The sequence below is a fragment of the Lepidochelys kempii genome, chromosome 11 (assembly GCF_965140265.1).
Source record: "Lepidochelys kempii isolate rLepKem1 chromosome 11, rLepKem1.hap2, whole genome shotgun sequence".
Classification (NCBI taxonomy): domain Eukaryota; kingdom Metazoa; phylum Chordata; order Testudines; family Cheloniidae; genus Lepidochelys; species Lepidochelys kempii.
The window spans coordinates 79,338,762-79,359,282 of record NC_133266.1 but is presented as its reverse complement, the minus strand read 5'-3'; the positions used below and the strand labels follow the sequence as shown (position 1 = coordinate 79,359,282).

The following is a 20,521-nucleotide window of genomic DNA, read 5'->3' as shown; positions in this document are numbered from 1 at the left end:
CTGAAGTGTGTCTGCTCAGGTTTGCAAAGTCTGGTGTATATCCACTTTCCATTGATGAAATGGTGAACCAATTAATAAATTTGCACTGCTCGTCTTGAGCAGTGCAAGATAGTATATTCCTGAGGTATAGTGCTGGAAGTTGGGAGGATTCGGCTGGTGCTTTCCCTGTGTGATTCATGAGTGGCTCTGGGAGGATTCATGCAATCTAGCTGGGTGTGGGGCTCCACGTGTTGTTGTGCTGAGTGATAACAGGGCCTGGAGGGGTTTGCTGCTTTATGAAGGTTAGTAAAGCATTGTGAGAGTCAGCCCTGGCTGAAGGGTTAAGGGGGCACAGAGGTCCCATCACATCCTCTCTCATCCCATGCTTTCGAAACTTTTAATTCCCAGTGTTGGCTATCTCTCCACACCTACTTAATTTTCTTGGTTTGTCTGCTGTCTCAGATATGGTTGATCACTTTCCCATTGCAACTTCTCTTCTGTTTCCACAGCTATATTCTTTTGATTCTTTATCTTCCGGATCATTCCTCCACCATCTCCTTTAACAGTTATTTATCTTCTCTTCATGTGTTATCCCCCAAGGTTTGGTTCTTAGTTCTTTCATTTTCTTTCTCTCCTCTCTCTATTGGTGTACACAGCCTCTTCCATTATTTCAACCACTAACTCTATGCTGATAGTTGTCAAATCTACCTCTCCATCTGACCTTTCTCCCTCTTGTTCAGTTTCACATTTCAAGCTGCTGCTCTGTCATCTCTACTTCGAACTCCAGACAATTTCAAACTGTATCTTTTCATATATGAACTGCTCCTCTTTTCCTCATAATATCTCTCCTCCCACTCTTTTCTCTATTTCCACTCTCAATTTTACTATACTTCCTATCCCAGGTTCAAAGTCTCAATCACTGTATCTTCTCTCTCCTGCTCCTTACTATATCCATTCCGGGGACAGACTTAAAGATAAGGAACCAATAAGCCAGTGAACCAGGGGGAACCAATGATGCAGCAGAGATGTGAGGTCTGGGGGGATGGATTGGCAGGCAGGAGCAGGGGATGGGTGTGTGGTGAATTGTGCTGCAGCAGAGTCATAGATTCCAAGGTCAGAAGGGACCAGTGTGATCCTCTAGAATGTTCTCCTGCCTAACACAGGCCATTGGACTCCCCTGAATTAATGCCTGTTTGAAGTAGCGCAGATTTTTTACAAAAATATCCACTCTTTATTTAAATATTGCCACTGATGGTGAATCCACCACAACTCTTGGTACGTTATGGCAATGATTAATTACTCTCATGTAAAAATTTGCAACTTCTTTAATTTTTTAATTTGCCTGGCTTCAACTTCCAGCCTTTGGATTATGTTATACCTTTCTCTGCTAGATTGAAGAGGCCATTATCAAATATTTTGTTCCCAGTGTAGGTACTTATAGTCTGATCAAGTCAGCCCTTAACTTTCTCTTTGTTAAACTCAATTGATTAAGCTCCTTGGGTCTAACACTATAAGGCATGTTTTCCAATCCTTTGATCATTCTCATGGTTCTTCTCTGAACCTTCTCCAATCTATTAACATCAAATACCAATTTATCAACACAGTGATGCCTGTGCTTAATGTGGTCCGGCACTTCCTATTATAACACCCATTTTTGGTTGCTTGGAACTTCGCCAAACTTTAACCGTTCAGGTTCTTTTCATACTGTGTATCTGCTTTCTTTTCTAAAGTTTCAGCTAAAACAGCTGAAGTACAGTTTCTGAGTAGAAGGTTAGAGAAAAATCTCAGTTCACACATGTTCAGTAGAGACTTGTTAGAGTATGGCAGCTAAATTAGCTGCAGATTCCAACTGCACTCAGCGTGCTGCATTCTCTCACAGCTCCTGTGTGGCAACTGGAAAGCATATGCACCATCCAAAGACTCAGCATGTTCTATCCCAGGGCTATAGAAACTAAGAAGGAGTTTCTGAGCAACTGCTCCTCCTGGCTGCTGGGGCTGCTTTGGTACCAGATACAGAAATACTAAAAGCACGCTCTCAATTACACCTTTCTGGAATACAGGGAGCAAGAAGGAAGCAGCTTAACTCAAATGCTGAAAGTTCAGAAATAGTAGGAAGCAGGGTCGTGTACAGAAATTTAACTTTGACCCCTTTTCAGGGGGGCACATTTTGTGTTCACCAGCTCTGGCAGGAGCTTGCTCTTCCTTTCCTCCATTCCCCCACCCTGGCAGGAGCTTGCTCTTCCTTTCCTCCCTCCCTCCCCCGTCCTGGATCACTCTCCCTGCCATTGTCTCCACAGGGCTGGAAGAGTTCTGTGCTTTCTCCCCTTGTGATGCCCCTGGTAGGAAGGGAGTGAGAAGAGAAAAACGGACAGGAAAAGGAGGAAGGTGAGAGAGAGGCACTTGCCAGGCATTGGGAGTGGGGGGAACAACAGGGGGCAATAATCAGGTGGAACAGGAGGAGCAACAGCAGATGGGGAGTGAGGCGGTAGGAGTATAAAGGGACAGGGAGAGGCTGGGCAGGGACAGAAAACTTTATAACTGCTAGACAATTCCTTACAGAGCCTGGAATTGACCCCAGGCATCTCAAATTCCAAAATTCATCTGGTGTCTAGGAAAAACTGTGATGAAACCCACTGGCAAAGTGCACATCTCCAACCCCTCTGGTAAGGTGCTTCACGTAGAAGATAGTAGTAGAAGGCTGTGATCAGTTACTCCATTAGCTCAAGTGGCAGAGGACTGTTGTGAATCTAAAGCTTCCAGCACTGCTGTTGACCCATGTGGGGAGATCAATATGGAACCATATTTTGTTTTTTCCCTATTAAATTTTTTTAAAGCTTAGAAAATTACATTAAAATACACTAAAACAAATAGAAAAATAATTGTGGAAAAATATGTAATGAAAGATTGTATCACAGTGCATATCTACGAGAGGGCTGAATCAGGTATGTACAGGAAACCTTAATTTTGGCATTGCCTGGGCTTTGATTGCTTGATTTTGCAATCAATATTCTTTCACATAGTTTTTTTGGATGCAGTTTATATATATGGTGATGAGTCATCAGCATAGGGAATACCACTCTTGTATTGTCTATATTACAATTACACACCTATTTGAGACCCCAGCCACAACACTGTTTCGTCCTAAACATGTCAGAACACATTTTTGTTGTATCTTCATGGACCAGAGCAAATCATGTTACAACCATGTTAAGGGAAATAAACCTTAACGATTCCATTAACATGGTAATAACATGATTTGGTCTGATCTACATAGGCACAACCAAACTGTGTGGTAATAAGGTTATGACATAATCATGTAACAGTAGCATAGACCAGTGTTTCCCAACCAGTGTGCCATGAGGCCCGAACAGGTATTGCTTGGAATTTTTTGAAAAGGTCCATGTGAAAACAAAATATACTTTCCTTGTATTTTAATTAGTGTTAGAGCTGGATCACATTCTGTACTTTTGCTCTCCAGCATGAGGCCCAGTGATGAGCTGCCAAAACCTTAATAACTGGTTCCCTCCTCACCCCATGAGAGGGTTGTTTCCCAACCCCGCCCCCCGGGACTCCTGCCCCATCCACCCCCCCACGCTCCTTGATGCCCCCCCCAGGACCCCTGCCCCATCCACCCCCGTCCCGTGTCTGCCCCCAGAACTGGGCAGGAGGGTCTCGTGGGCCACCGTAGTGGGTACCCACCCCTCCCCTAAGAGCCAGAGGGACCTGCCGGGGGGCGAGGTGGGGACTCCTGGAGGTGCTTACCTGGGGCAGCTCCCAGGAAGCATCCAGCAGGTCCCTCTGGCTCCTGGGGGGGGTAGCATAGCTGGGGGGGGGAAGCAGGGGGAGTGGCTGCTCCCCCCACTGATCACATCAAAAGTGGCGCCTTAGGCGCTGACTCCATGGGTGCTCCAACCTTGGAGCACCCCACGGGGAAAATTTGGTGGGTGCAGAGAACCCACCGGCAGCTCCCCGCCCCGCACTGGCCCCAGCTCACCTCACCTCCGCTCCGCCTCCTCCCCTGAAGGCACCGCCCCGCTCTGCTTCTCCGCCCCCCCCAGCTTCCCGCGAATCAGCTGTTCGGCGGGAAGCCTGGGAGGGTTGAGAAGCAGGCGGCGGCTTCGCACTCAGGCCCAGGGTGGTGGAGGTGAGCTGAGGTGAGGAGCGGTTCCCCTGCGCGCCCCCCAGGTTACCTGCCGCAGCATGGGCGGCCCTCCTCGCGCTCCCCCGCCCCAGCTCACCTCCGCCTCCCTGGGCCTGAGCGCGAAGCCGCCGCCTGCTTCTCAGCCCTCCCAGGCTTCCAGCGTGAACAGCTGATTCACGGGAAGCCTTGGGAGTGCGGAGAAGCAGAGCAGGGCGGCACGTTCAGGGGAGGAGGTGGAGGCGGAGTGGAGGTGAGCTGGGACCAGGGGCGTGGGGCGGGGAGCTGCCGGTGGGTGCTCTGCACCCACCAAATTTTCCCCTTGGGTAAACCAGCCCAGGAGCACCCATGGAGTCGGCGCCTAAGGCGCCACTTTTGGCCGGTTATTAAATTTAGAAGCCCTTTTAGAGCCAGTTGTCCCTCGCGGAACAACCGGTTCTAAAAGGGCTTCTAAATTTAACAACCGGTTCCAGCGAACCGGTGCGAACCAGCTCCAGCTCACCACTGATGAGGCCCCTTTCAAATACTATGTATGTGTGTCACATTCCATTCCACAAAGCCAGGTTAAGAGCAAATCTGACTCCTGCGGGATTCAAGCAGGGGAGGGGAAAGCCATCTTCTATTGGCTGTCTGCCTCACTGCCCCACCTCCTCCAGGGACAGAGCAACCAATCAAAGCTGAATCTCGGTCTTCTCCCTCCTGTGAGCAACAGGTCAGCTCCTCTGCCTCTCCCCCTTGCAGCCACTGGCAGGGCACGGGGCAGAGCCCCTGGAGCTGCTCTTCTCAGCCTGGAAGGGAAGCAGGGACCCCACTGCAGCCCCCAGGGTTGGGAGGTGGAAAGAACCCCAGAAGAAGCGGAGGTGAGGTGAAAGGGGGTGGAGGCTGGGGGTGAGTTGGGGGAGCTAAGAGGGGCAGAACTGGGGGGCAAAACTGGGTGGGGCCTGGGCACTGAACTGGTGTGAGATTAGACTATAATACTGTTAACTGTATTGTACAGACTGTGAATGGCAAAAGTAGTAAGCAGCTTAAATTGAGGCAATAAGAGGGCGAGTTCATTTGGAGACAATATGGTGGTATACCTCAACATAAACAAAGGTATCGAGGCGTCCCGTGGCAAAGAAAAGGTTGGGAACTACTAGTATAGACAAGGGCTGCTCAGGGAGAGCATGAAACTATACGTGCACCTTATGAGGTCAGTAAATAATTGTTAATCAGGCCTATGTAGCTCTCAAGCAAAATACATTCGAGTTCTTAGAAAATTATGTATGTAGAGGAGTTTTGCTTTCATTCAGTATGGAATATAATAGTGCGATGTGTTGAACGGGAAAGAGGGATAAACTCAAAGATATTGAAACTGAGGGTATTATGTGTTCTGGTTACTAATGCAGATAACTTCATGGCTAAAATGGTAATGGAGATGGTAACATAAGAACGGCCACACTGGGTCAGACCAAAGGTCCATCTAGCCCAGTATCCTGTCTTCCAACAGTGGCCAATGGCAGGTGTCCCACAGGGAATGAACAGAACAGGTAATCATCAAGTGATCCATTCCCTGTCACTCATTCCCAGCTTTTGGCAAACAGAGGTTGGGGACACTGTCCCTGCCCATCCTGGCTATTAGCCATTGGGCGACCTATCCTCCATGAACTTATCTAGTTCTTTTTTGAACCCTGTTATAGACTTGGCCTTCACAACTTCCTCTCATAGAATCATAGAATATCAGGGTTGGAAGGGACCCCAGAAGGTCATCTAGTCCAACCCCCTGCTCAAAGCAGGACCAATTCCCAGTTAAATCATCCCAGCCAGGGCTTTGTCAAGCCTGACCTTAAAAACCTCTAAGGAAGGAGATTCTACCACCTCCCTAGGTAACGCATTCCAGTGTTTCACCACCCTCTTAGTGAAAAAGTTTTTCCTAATATCCAATCTAAACCTCCCCCACTGCAACTTGAGACCATTACTCCTCGTTCTGTCATCTGCTACCATTGAGAACAGTCTAGAGCCATCCTCTTTGGAACCCCCTTTCAGGTAGTTGAAAGCAGCTATCAAATCCCCCCTCATTCTTCTCTTCTGCAGGCTAAACAATCCCAGCTCCCTCAGCCTCTCCTCATAACTCATGTGTTCCAGTCCCCTAATCAATTTTGTTGCCCTTCGCTGGACTCTCTCCAATTTATCCACATCCTTCTTGAAGTGTGGGGCCCAAAACTGGACACAGTACTCCAGATGAGGCCTCACCAATGTCGAATAGAGGGGAACGATCACGTCCTTCGATCTGCTCGCTATGCCCCTACTTATACATCCCAAAATGCCATTGGCCTTCTTGGCAACAAGGGCACACTGCTGACTCATATCCAGCTTCTCGTCCACTGTCACCCCTAGGTCCTTTTCCGCAGAACTGCTGCCTAGCCATTCGGTCCCTAGTCTGTAGCTGTGCATTGGGTTCTTCCGTCCTAAGTGCAGGACCCTGCACTTATCCTTATTGAACCTCATCAGATTTCTTTTGGCCCAATCCTCCAATTTGTCTAGGTCTTTCTGTATCCTATCCCTCCCCTCCAGCGTATCTACCACTCCTCCCAGTTTAGTATCAAAAAGAGCTCCCCAGGTTGACTGTGCAGTGTGTGAAAAAATACTTCCTTTTGTTTGTTTTAAACCTGCTGCCTATTCATTTCATTTGGTGATCCCGAGCTCTTGTGTTATGAGGAGTAAATAACACTTCCTTATTTACTTTCTCCACACCAGTCATGATTTTATAGACCTCTATCATCTTCCCCCTTAGTCATCTCTTTTCCAAGCTGAAAAGTCCCAGTTTTATTAATCTCTCCTCATACAGAAGCAGTTCCATACCCCTAATCATTGTTGTTGCCCTTTTCTGAACCTTTTCCAATTCCAATATAACTTTTTTGAGATGGGGCGACCACATCTGCAGGCAGTATTCAAGATGTGGACATACCATGGACTTACATAGAGGCAATATGATATTTTCTATCTTATTATCTATCCCTTTCTTAACGATGCCCAATATTCTCTTCACTTTCTTGACTGTTGCTGCACAGTGAATGGATGTTTTCAGAGAACTATCCAAAATGATTCCAAGATCTTTTTGTTGAGTGGTAACAGCTAATTTAGACCCCATCATTTTATATGTAGAGTTGGGATTATGTTTTCCAATGTGCATTACTTTCCATTTATCAACATTAAATTTCATCTGCCATTTTGTTGCCAAGTCACACAGTTTTCTGAAACCCTTTCATAGCTCTTTGCAGTCTGCCTGGGACTTAACTATCTTGAGTAGTTTTGTATCATCTGCGAATTTTGCCACCTCAACGTGCACCCCTCTTTTCCAGATCATCTATGAATATGTTGAATAGGACTAGGCTCAGTACAGACCCCTGGGGGACACCACGGTTTACCTCTCTCCATTCTGAAAACTGACCATTTATACCTACGCTTTGTTTCCTATCTTTTAAGCAGTTACCAATCCATGAGAGGACCTTCCCTCTCCTCCCATGACAGCTTACTTTGCTTAAGAGCCTTTGGTGAGGGACCTTGTCAAAGGCTTTTTGAAAATCTAAGTATGCTATATCCACTGGATCCCCCTCAACGAATTCTAGCAGATTCGTCAGGCATGATTTCCCTTTACAAAATCCATATTAACTCTTCCCCAACAAATTATGTTTATCTACATGTCTGACAATTTTGTTCTTTACTATAGTTTCAATCAGTTTGCCCAGTACTGAAGTTAGGCTTACCGGCCCGCAATAGCCGGGATCACTTCTGGAGCCCTTTTTAAAAATTGACATCACATTATCTATCCTCCAGTCATTTGGTACAGAAGCTGATTTAAATGATAGGTTACAGACTACGGTTAGTAGTTCTGCAATTTCACATTTGAGTTCCTTCAGAACTCTTGGGTGAATACCATCTGGTCCTGGTGACTTATTACTGTTTAGATTATCAATTTGGTCCAAAACCTCCTCTAATGACACCTCAATCTGGGACAGTTCCGCAGATCTGTCACCTAAAAAGAATGGCTAAGGTTTGGGAATCTCCCTCACATCCTCAGCAGTGAAGACCAATGCTAAGAAGTCATGTACTTTCTCCACAGTGGCCTTATCCTCCTTGAGTGCTCCTTTAGCATCTCAATTGTCCAGTGGCCCCACTGGTTGTTTAGCAGGCTTCTTGCTTCTGATGTACTTAAAAAAAATTTCGCTATTACTTTTTGAGTCTCTGGCTAGCTGTTCCTCAATTTATTTTTTGGCTTTCCTAATTATATTTTTTCCACTTCATTTGCCAGAGTTTATGCTCCTTTCTATTTTCCTCACTAGGATTTAATGGCCACTTTTTAAAGGATGCCTTTTTGCCTCTGATTGCTTCTTTTAGTTAGTTGTTTAGCCACGGTGGCACTTCTTTGGTTCTCCTGCTAGGTTTTTTTAATTTGGGGTATACATTTAAGTTGAGCGTCGATTATGGTGTCTTTAAAAAGTTTGCATGCAGTTTACAGAGATTTCACTTTTGACACTGTACCTTTTAATTTCTGTTTCACTAACTCCCTCGTTTTTGTGTAGTCCCCCTTTCTGAAATTAAATGCTAAAGTGTTGGGTTCCTGTGGTGTTTTCCCCACCACAGGGAAAACATCCAATCTTCAAAGAGAAATGACAGCATATAGGAGGTAGGTACACCTTTGGTACCTGCTGCAGTTCAAGACATTGTTTCCTGGAACCTCAGTTTGGTGTTGGCTGCTCTGATGGAGCCTCCCTTTTTGGGTCATTAGCTACTTGTTCTCTTTACCAGCTATGGATGAAGACAGACTTTTTGGTGGTCATGGTGGTATCAGTTAGGATAGGAGAGACTAATGGCAGGCCCCCCATGTAGGGTCTTACACCCAGTTGCTCTCAGGCCTCACCTGACATTTCCGGATGGTTAGGACTCCCACATCAGTCTATTCCCAATCCCCCACCACTTTTCTTCCCTAACCCATATTCCTTCCCACCCCCCAAACAAAATGAGACTTCAAGCATTGGATGTTATGAGAGCTTCATTTGGACAGGACCAAGTTATCCATATGTACACCTAGACTCTTCATGGCATTTGCTGAAAGGGTAAAGGGACAGCCAGAGTCATTGGGTCTCACACTGTGTCAGAACTTTCCAGCTTTTGCTAAAATACCCATCTGGACAGGTTGAACTCATTCTACTAGGGCCTAGGTAGCCCCTGTGGCCTGCTTGGGTAACATTCTGTATCAGAAATATGTAAAGCAGCAGCAAGATGTTTGATCCACATTATTACCATGCCTTATTCCTTAATGCAAGCTGCCAGGTCAAATGATTGTTTTCACAGGGTAGTCCTATGTTCATTCTACAAGAAGGCCTCTGCTCACTCACCTCCTAGCACTGGGGTAACTGCTTGTTACTCACCCAGAGTAGAATATGTGTGAACAATCATTTGAAGAAAGAACAGTTATTTTAAGTTTTAAAGTAGCAGCCGTGTTAGTCTGCATTTGCAAAAAGAAAAGGAGTGCTTGTGGCACCTTAGAGACTAACCAATTTATTTGAGCATACGCTTTCATGAGCTACAGCTCACTTCATCGGATGCAGTTATTTTAAGTAACTGGTTCTTTGAGATGTGTTGTGTGCATGGACTCCAGAGCTTTCCCTCCATCCCTGCTTATCAGAGTCCTACCCCTGGGGGATTCTTAGTGAAGGAACTGACTGCAGGTTGTATCTGCCCTGCCTTTATGCCCTCAGCTGTCAGGACTGAGTGGGCACTTGGAGCACAGGTGCAGCCCCACACCTATGCTGCACCTGTGCTCCAAGAGCCCACTCAGGAGGCAATGGTGTAGGGAGGAGAGATTTGGATTTATTAGGAACTCGGGAAACTTTTGGGAGATGGGGAGCCTATACAGGAAAGATGGGCTCCACCTAAACCACTCAGGAGGCAATGGTGTAGGGAGGAGGGGTTTAGATTTATTAGGAACTCGGGAAACTTTTGGGAGATGGGGAGCCTATACAGGAAAGATGGGCTCCACCTAAACCAAAATGGAACCAGATTGCTGGCGCTTAACATTAAAAAGGTCATAGAACAGTTTTTAAACTAAGGGCTGAGGGAAAGCCAACAGGTGTAGAGGAGCACGTGGTTCGGACAGAGACATCCCTTAGGGGAGGGTCTATTAAATGGAGATTCTCTATGTTCTAGTAAGGAGGAGAAGATAGAAGATGATAAAATACAAGTAGCATTTGATGAGAAACAGTCAAATGAAAAAGAGTCTCATTCAATTACATCATGTAAAGGCAGACGGCTAAAACGTGACAATTTTTTAAAGTGCTTATATACCAGTGCTAGAAGTCTAAAGAATAAGACGGGTGAACTAGAGTGCCTTGTATTAAATGAGGATATTGATATAATAGGCACCACAGAAACTTGGTGGAATGGGGATAATCAACGGGACACAGTAATACCAGGGTACAAAATATATTAAAAGGATAGAACAGGTCGTGCTGGTGGGGGAGTGGCACTATATGTGAAAGAAAGCATAGAATAAAATGAAGTAAAAATCTTAAATGAACCAAAAAGTGTACTATAGAATCTCTATGGACAGTAATTCCATTCTCTAATAATAAGAGCATAGCAGTAGGTATATATACACATCAACAAAAGCTGTATTTTCCTCATCTTTTCGATCCCCTCTCCTCCACCATGTGTCTGTGTTTGTTAGAAACAGAAGTGAATGCACTTTACACATCAGGACTAAAAGTAGAATTAATCTTTTCCTTTTCATCAGAGACAGATTGTTCTGAAAATGACATGCTGATATTTTGTCTCCAAAAAAGGAGAGAGATTTTAAAGGTTATGATCATTTGTTTTCCATAATCACTCAATTTCCCCATTTCAATATACATGCTTGTTTTAATTGCTTATTCTTTCTTGTGTTTGATCAATAAAATTTCAACTTTAGAATTAATGCTTTTGGGTGTTTGCCAAGGAACCAAGTGAAACCAAGGCCTCTGTAGAAAAAAAAATTCCAAACCTTTGTTACGCTGTTTCATGTTGGACCATGACAGATTTTACAACACCATTTAATGCTTGATCTCTGAAATTAATACAATAGAACTGTAAAGATCATGGTTTAGGAAAGTATGTATAACAAAGAGTCTAATTTTGCTTTCTGGTTCCCAAAAAAGTCAATGGGAGTTTTTCTGCTGGCCTCAGTTGAAACAGGATTGGGCCATAAGGGATAGATTTTCATGACGGCTCAGTTCTCAACAAATCCATTGAGAACAGTAGCTAGTGGGTGCTACAGACATTGGAAAATCTGGATTACAGGTTTTAGAAACAGAATTAAAATTAAGCCATCCGCCGTCCCAAATCAGCTCCCCTTTTGAACAAACCCAAACTTGATCAATTTTCAAACCACAAGCCGATCTGATTCAGATTACATTCTGAAGAACAATGTTTTGATTATCATGTCTTCTAATCAGTCACATTACTTAAAATAATAAACAGAATTTTAGATTCCTCATCTTTTAAATGCCAAATTAATCTACCAAAACATTTTTATATTTTAGGAAATTGTTACAAAATAGTTAATTAATTATATAAGAACAAAAACCAGCCACCTTGTAAAACTCACATTTCCACTTCAGTGGTGTCAACAGTAAACAAATGTTCAAGAACAGAATAAAAAAAATACATACAGAACCAAAGAGCACGTTTAGACAAATCCGAGCCCCACTGAAGTTAATGACAAACATCCATTAAATTCACTGGGACCAAGATTTGGCTCTTTAGAAATCCCTAACATTATTTGAAAACACACTGTACAATAAATCTAGTCTTGTTCGCAGGTCTCTAAAGGGATTTAGAAATCTCCAGCTTTGTTTGTTTGTTTGTTTGTTTGTTTTTTTAAAGTGAAGTGTGTGTTGATTTGGTAAAAAGTTTTTGTTGAATCCTTAACTAGTCTATCTTCTATAGCACTTTATACACTGAAGCTTTATTCTTTTAACTGTTTTATTTCTTCATCCCTATACAGTTATTCACAGAGCTTAAATATTCCTTCCATACACTTCTAGTTTGACTCAAACAGATGTATTATTTTACAAGATTCGTGGATCATGTCACCAGTCTACTTTGACAAACATAATTTTTTTCTAAATTCATCTAAAAGATGGGACATAAGAGAGAAAGAACTAACATAGCTTGATTGGACTTTCCAATACAATGTTTACATTTTATTTTAAGGATCTTAATAAAAAAAACATTGCACGATCGATTTGAATGTATGTGCAATAGGGAATATGCACTTCATGCAATACTACTAATCCACTACTAACCCAGAGAGCTTTCAGAACCTGAAAAATGAGTAACGCTTGCATGCACTAGTATCAAAACTAAAAATGATCTATTTTATCCATCAGTGATTTTTAGTGAAATTTGTCCAGTGACAAAATGCACAGAGTTCTACACAGATTCAAGTTGTCTTGTCAGATAATCATTATCTTCTCACTATAGGCATGATCCAAAGTCCATTTAAGTTGTCTGGATGCAGCCCTTAGCCTTCCTCTTAATTTTTCCTCTCCTGCCTGTTCTAAAATATGATCCATAATATTTGAATACTAAACTTTGAAAGCACTGGGAAAAAATGTATTTTCAAACAAAAGACAAGAGTCAAGAAAAAATTTAAATATTTGCTTAGCAGGGATTTGCAGTAGGGTAAAGGTACTATAAGATATAGCCAACATGCCAGCTCAACTTTGTTAGTGATTTGGGTTGAGTTACTCAGTTTTTACATAAATTAATTACCACTTATGGAATCTAAATAATGAAAAACCAAATTCCAGTTTGCAAGCCATCATTTTTCCCTAGAGATATTGCTTCAGTTAGTACAGTCTTCTGCTGTATTTTCAGATATATGATCACTGTTTTAGAGTTATTTGATGTATTTAATCAAAAACACAAAATAGATTTGGTAACTAAATACAGTTACTGCAGTTAATGTCATCTATATAGGGCTGTATCTACTGCCATATTCTAAAATACAAAGAGCAGCATTTGACAAGAATGCCTGTAATTCTAAATACATTACATGCCAGCCATACCAATCAACCAGATACAAAAATGACAGAAGAATTACAGATATGCACAGATACAAATGGAATCAGAAAAATAACATTTACAGCAGCAGAATTACACCTTTCTACAAGGTTTATGTATTTTTATGAAGTGTCATATATGAAATGTTCTGTTTTTCCAGATATCATATTATTCTCCAGAGACAATTCAGTATTTTCTAATTGTACAAAGATACAAATAGTACAAAATACTTCAAGAAATTATAACGAGCCTATACCAGGGTTCTCATTAATGCACTTTGTTTTCAAGAGATATGTAAGCTAGTTGACAGATTTTAAGGAATAAAATAATTCCTTCTTTACCTAATCTAAATGTGTTAAACAGCAAAGGTGTAGTTCGATGAATAGCAATGCAATCTAAATGAGATTTTAATAGTTTGGATACTTTACAGATTTCTTACAAATTTAGTTAAAAGATAAAGGAGACTTTTAGCAGCTCTCAATTTATACTTGCTGTTCAAGACAGGCTAATTTTAAAGACAGAAGAAGCACATTTTATGAGCTGATTAATGAATATCCAGTGACAAGACAGACAGCTTACAGTCTGACACATGAAACAATTCATTAGGGATAAAATAAGCAGTAAAATACAAAAAGCTGTGCAACTTTAAGGCTTCCACATGTTTGTCTAAAAATAAATATTTTGAATTTTGAAAGCCTGGAAGGAAAGTGAAATATATTGGAAAATTGATTTCCATTTGAAGCTTATTGCTTTTGGTGTTCAATACTCAAACATAATTAAAAAAGTGTTACAGAAATGATTTTTTAAAGATATGTATGAAAAAATTATATTTAGTATTTACATTTCAGTATAATCTGAAAACATTTCTACAATGCATTTTTCTATTTGTAAAAGCTCACCAATATTCTGTTTTGACAGTACAAAAATTAATATACTACCTTTCCTCTCAGAACGTTTCTTACGTCTCCTTTTATAGCGACGCCTCACAATGCTGAAGAAGGTCCCCATGTTCAAAGTCCCAGTTAGCAGAGATGCCATGCAGGCTAAGTGCTACAATCCAGTCAGCTCAGGTTGCCAGAGTGCTAAATCTCACTCTGTCTCAAAAACTCACTGTGTTACTACAGTGATTTATTTCAGCAAGCCACAGAAGCAATGAGAACAGTTAACTCTTGTGTTAACATGTCAGCACTACAAACTCTCCTTGTCTATTCAAGGTCCATTCATCAAACTGCAGGATTAACTGCACAGTACACTAAACACTGCAGTTCATTCCTACTATCCGCAAGAGGCACATGTGACAATTAACCCTTACAGATTGTTTTGAAAATGAGAGAGCAAGGAGGGACAGGTTTATGAAACTGAACATATATTTCCAGAGATGAGGACACCAACTAGTTACAGTCTGTCTTTTCCTTTCACCGTTATAAAATGGAAATAACCTGTATCACTGTTACAGTAAAATTAAGCAAGAAAACACAAAAGATAAGGTTCCAACAGCAAGGTTAACTCAGACTGTACCTCTTCCTTTATATTTTGTAGCAATTATCTGAACAATATATTAAAGGTATAATGTGGCAAAAAAAAATAATACTACATGATAGGTACAAGCAACATATTAAGGTTCCTGCATGAATCTTCATTTTGACTCTTGTTGACTCATTTTAACTGTTCCAACTTAATGTAGCACTAGTGTAGTTTTAGCTTTCCACTTTATATACCACACACAGATATTTATATATATATATGCTTCTATTTTACACAGGTAAATATGCATATATTATATGTATATATGGATAGCTGTAAAAAAACTGGTTACCTACCTTTAGTAACTGTTGTTCTTCAAGATGTGTTGCTCGTGTCCATTCCAAGTGGGTGTCTGTCCACCGTGTGCACAGTCACCAGAAGGTTTTTCCATAGCGGTACCCATTGGGTCAGCTGTGGAGCCCCCTGGAGTTGAGCCTTCATGGAGGTGTGTATTTGCTCTTTGCTTAGGGGTCGGCCCCAGCTGTCCCTGTCTTTCTTTCTGGTTGGCCACCTCCACCACCAGAGTACCTGGTTGAGGATGGGTAAACAAGTACTCATACTCCTTGGAGGGCACAAAATATATCCTCTCTACCCTTTCTACCCCTCTACCACCTTAGTGGTTATGGATAGTCTAAATGAGGGGCAAAGCCACCCTTGAAGGACCTTCAGGGACAGAATATCCACCTTAGGGTCAGTCTCCTGAGACCTCCTCCACGTGCATGCTCAAGTTTTGAGCTATCCTCCTGAGCAACTCTTGGTGTGCCCTGGTGTCCATGGCAGGCAGCGTGGTGGTACCCACCACCGCTTCATCTGGGGAGGATGCCGAGGATGCCTGCGGGGGCACCGAGTCTTCCTGTCCCTCTGGTTCGTGGGGATCCCCTTGTGTTGCAACGCCCTGTGTGGTGCAGGGGGTGGTGCTGTTTCCCGGGCCTGAACCCGTCTAGGTACTGACCCCAGTGCCAGGTCCCACAGTGGTCTCAGTGCCAACCTGCGTGTCCATCTCCTGCCCTTGCAGAGGTTCCCAGGCTACTGAAGTCGATGATGGAGGGACCCATGCCTCCGAAGGCACTGACAAGGATCTGGACCCTGGCCCTTGGACTTGGTGGTAGGCCCAAGGGGCCCACTAGGGCCATTGAGCCAGTGCCTGCCACCGTGGAAGCCAGGACATCATGGGTAGCAGCTGCCCTTCCTGTTGCCTCGAGTGGTACCAGGAACAGTGCCGGCTTCCCCTACAGGCGACTACACCTCCAAGTCCGATGAGGACTCCGACCTTGGCGACCTTGCAGAGCGAGACAGTGCCAGGGAGCAGTGCCGAGGTGAGGATGAGCAGTGCCTCAGCAGCAGCAGCTTGCCCCAAAGTAGCACGGTGCCTCTTTGTGGCACCAGTGCCGGTGACTCACCGTCACCAGAATAAGCTCCCTAGCTGCCCCAAAAGTGTCTGGTATAGAAGGAAGGTCTATGTCCTCCTTCTGACTCTCCTGCACCAGGGAGTCCACTAAAACCAGACGCAACAGACCTTCCTGTGAGGCTGGAGTCAACATGCTGGCTGAGTTGGAGCTGGGGCAAGGTGTCCCAGCACGGGGCACTCCCCACTGGTGCCTCCTCTCTCCACTACTTTAATGGAAGAGCGACCGCTCTCTATTTTCTTCTTCTTGTGCAGCACCGGTGAATGGGAGTGGTGCCAGGCACTCGGACTGGAAGAGGTCTTTGGCGCTGGGGAATGGCGGTGCCGAGGGTCCCTGCAGCCAGAGTCCTTTCTCGGCACCATGGTTTCTCTTACCAAGACTGGCGTGCTCCACACCAAAGTACTGGACTTCGGGTCAGATACCGCCTGGGGACGAAACTAACTAGACTATTTGAACTAACTCTAAGATTTTAACTATTTACAGATAACAATAAGAAAAAAGTCCACTAGGGGATCACTTGCTGTTAGCAAGAGAGGAGCTGCTCCAAGGACCATCCCTGGCAGTAAGAAAGAACTGAAGAGGCGGTGGGTCGGCAGAGACCTATATACACCTCCATGAAGACGCGACTCCAGGGGGCTTCACAGCTGACCCGCTAGGTAACACTAGGGGAAAAACCTTCTGGCGACCGTGCACATGGCGTGCACACACCTACTTGGAATTGACATGAGCAATCACTCGAAGAACATAATATAAACATGACTATGTATACAGACACTTTGTTTTACATAGATGGATTAACACACAGATTCTAACTTTTGAGTGTTGGACATTGCAACATTAACATTGTTTATAAAAAGGCTAGAAAATTACATACACTGAAGAAAACAGGGTTTATAGCATATGAAACTATACTGAACCCCCACGCCTGGTAATTCAACAAGGTTGACAACAGGCCCTATATCCACATTAGACTAAAGGAATAACTAGTAGCAATAGTAAACTGTTATCCTCTACATAGACCAAACACAACAGGGGCAGATAACATATGCTATCAGAGGGATTATGTAAGACTCCTTGTATTCTACCACACAGTGAGACTAAATTCTGCTGTGGCTGCCCAACATTTTCCTGTCACATTATTCTGTCACTATGAAATACGTGTCATTCCCATCCTTCTCCCCGACACACACACACAACTACGGATCATAGTTTTCTGATAAGATAAGCTTTGGCCAACTGGTAGCCAACATGTTACCAAAAATGAGCACAAAAATGAATTCATGACTTAAGGAATTGAAAAAGTGTATTTTGATAGCTAGTCGGGCATGCACTTTCAAATGAAGTTTTCTTTTACGGTGCATTCTCTCACTGGCATCTTCAAATTTTCCTAAAACTTTGATAAAAATTATTCGGGCTCAAGTTGAGTGGGTAAACAATCATGCAATCCCCCCCCCCCCCCCAAGGCTGCAGTCTTGTTCTCCAGAATCTCAGATTTTTTATTATTAATCATGAAGTCTCTAACCCTTATGGTTGAGAAGGAAACTTTCAAACTAAGTGAATGTAACTAACATAGTGATGTCTGCCTGGGTCTGCAGAAAGCCAAAAACCAGTACTAAGAGAAGTGTGAACTTTCCCATTTCTCTCAATGGAGCATTAACTTGCATGCCCAGTGATGACTATTTAAATATGAGCACTTCATTATTTCACTGCTGATCAAAGACTGTAAGAAATGACAGGTTTCAGAGTAGCAGCCGTGTTAGTCTGTATCCGCAAAAAGAAAAGGAGTACTTGTGGCACCTTAGAGACTAACAAATTTATTTGAGCATAAGCTTTCGTGAACTACAGCTCACTTCATCGGATGTATTCAGTGGAAAATACAGTGGGGAGATTTTATATACACAGAGAACATGAAACAATGGGTGTTATCATACAGACTGTAACAAGAGTGATCAGGTAAGGTGAGCTATTACCAGCAGGAGAAGGGGGGAAAAACCTTTTGTAGTGATAATCAAGCTGGGCCATTTCCAACAGTTGACAAGAACGTCTGAGGAACAGTGACGGGGGGAGGAGGGGAATAAGCATGGAGAAATACTTTTACTTTGTGTAATGACCCATCCACTCCCAGTCTTTATTCAAGCCTAAGTTAATTGTATCCAGTTTGCAAATTAATTCCAATTCAGCAGTCTCTCGTTGGAGTCTGTTTTTGAAGTCTTTTTGTTGAAGAATTGCCACTTTTAGGTCTGTTATCGAGTGACCAAAGAGACTGAAGTGTTCTCCAACTGGTTTTTGAATGTTATAATTCTTGATGTCTGATTTGTGTCCATTTATTCTTTTATGTAGAGACTATCCGGTCTGGCTAATGTACATGGCAGAGGGGCATTGCTGGTACATGATGGCATAGATCACATTGGTAGATGTGCAGGTGAACGAGCCTCTGATAGTGTGGCTGATGTTATTAGGCCCTGTGATGGTGTCCCCTGAATAGATATGTGAACGCAGTTGGCAATGGGCTTTGTTGCAAGGATAGGTTCCTGGGTTAGTGGTTCTGTTGTGTGGTTGCTGGTGAGTATTTGCTTCAGGTTGGGGGGCTGTCTGTAATCAAGGACTGGCCTGTCTCCCAAGATCTGTGAGAGTGATGGGTCGTTCTTCAGGATAGGTTGTAGATCCTTGATGATGCGTTGGAGAGGTTTTAGTTGGGGGCTGAAGGGGACGGCTAGTGGCGTTCTGTTTTCTTTGTTGGGCCTGTCCTGTAGAAGGTGACTTCTGGGTACTCTCCTGGCTCTGTCAATTTGTTTCTTCACTTCAGCAGGTGAGTATTGTAGTTGTAAGAATGCTTGATAGAGATCTTGTAGGTGTTTGTCTCTGTCTGAGGGGTTGGAGCAAATGTGGTTGTATCATAGAGCTTGGCTGTAGACAATGGACAATACAACCCTCCTCCCCCCGCCCCGTTCCTCAGACATTCTTGTCAACTGCTGGAAATGGCCCACCTTGATTATCACTACAAAAGGTTCCCCCCCCCCCGCTCTCCTGCTCGTAATACCTCACCTTACCTGATCACTCTCATTACAGTGTAACAGCCATTGTTTCATGTTCTCTGTGTATATAAAATCTCCCCACTGTATTTTCCACTGAATGCATCCAATGAAGTGAGTTGTAGCTCACGAAAGCTTATGCTCAAATAAATGTGTTAGTCTCTAAGGTGCCACAAGTACTCCTTTTCTTTTTGTAAGAAATGAGAGGAACAATCTACTCTAAGAGTTCTCATTTTGGTGCAACACACGGATGATGCATGGGAAGCAACCACCACACTCCCAACTAAATCCTACAGCCAAAACACTAGAGGAGCCCAGAAGGACATCTGAGTCCCCATCAAGAAGTCAAGTCACAGAACACAGAAAGACATCCAAGACACCCTCTAAAATGACCAGGTCCATTCCAGTACAAAGTGAGTAGTCGGAGTAGTTATCAATGGTTTGCTGTCAAACTGCAAGAGCGCAGCTACTGTCGTCCTGCAGAGGTCAGTCCTGGGTCCAGTACTAGTCAATAATTTCGTTAATTACTTGGATAATGGAGCAGAGAGTATGCTTATAAAATGTGCAGAGGACACCAAGCTGAGAGGGGATGCAAGCATTTTGGAGAATAGGATTAGAATTCAAAATGACCTTGACAAATAAGAGAATTAGTCTCAAATCATCATGATGAAATTCAATAGCAATAAGTGCAAAGTACTACACTTAGAAAGGAAAAAATCAAATGCACAACTACAAAATGGGGACTAACTGCTAGGTGCTGCTGAAAGGGATCTGAGCGTTATGGTGCACCACAAATTGAATATGAGCCAACAATATACTGCAGTTGTGAAAAGGCTAATATTCTGAGGTGTATTAACGGAATTGTTGTATGTAAGATATGGGGGGTCCTGCGCTACTTGGCAATGGTGAGGCCTCAGCTGGAGTACTGTGTCCAGTTCTGGATGCCACACTTTAGCAAACATGAGGACAAGCTGAAGAGAGTCCAGAGGAGAGCAACAAAATGGTAAGAGATTTAGAAAACCTGACTTATGAGCAAAGGTGAAAAAAAAAACTAAGCATGTTAAGTCCTGAGAAAAGAAGACAGAAGAGGGACTTGGTAAGTCTTCGGCTACGTTGACAGCCATTACAAAAAGGATGGTGATCCATCGTTCTTGTCTATCTTTAATGGACATGGAGAAGGAATAGGCTTAATCTGCAGAAAGATTTAGGTTAGATATTAGGCAAAAGCTTCCCAACTATAAGGGCAGTTAAGCACAGGAATAGGTTTCCAAGGGAGGTTGTAGAATTCCCATCATTGGAGGCTTTTAAGGACAGGTTGGACAAACACCTGTCAGGGATGGTCTAGGTTTACTAGGTCC

At 43.3% G+C, this 20,521-nt stretch overlaps 1 protein-coding gene across 12 annotated transcripts in view; it reads right to left on the bottom strand.

The window, feature by feature from the left end:
• ADARB1 (adenosine deaminase RNA specific B1) overlaps positions 1-20,521 on the bottom strand; it is a 225,157-nt gene that overhangs the window by 100,650 nt on the left and 103,986 nt on the right. Inside the window, exon 1 of one of the 12 annotated variants that reach the window (XM_073306983.1) lies at positions 14,140-14,648. The exons of 10 other annotated variants lie outside the window; for them this stretch is intronic. In XM_073306983.1, the coding sequence (XP_073163084.1) occupies positions 14,140-14,239 (100 nt within the window). In that variant the 5' untranslated portion in view covers positions 14,240-14,648. Of the gene's footprint in view, positions 1-11,138; positions 11,202-14,139; positions 14,649-20,521 lie in introns of those variants that run through there. One more of the 12 variants, XM_073306971.1, reaches the window with a different exon arrangement.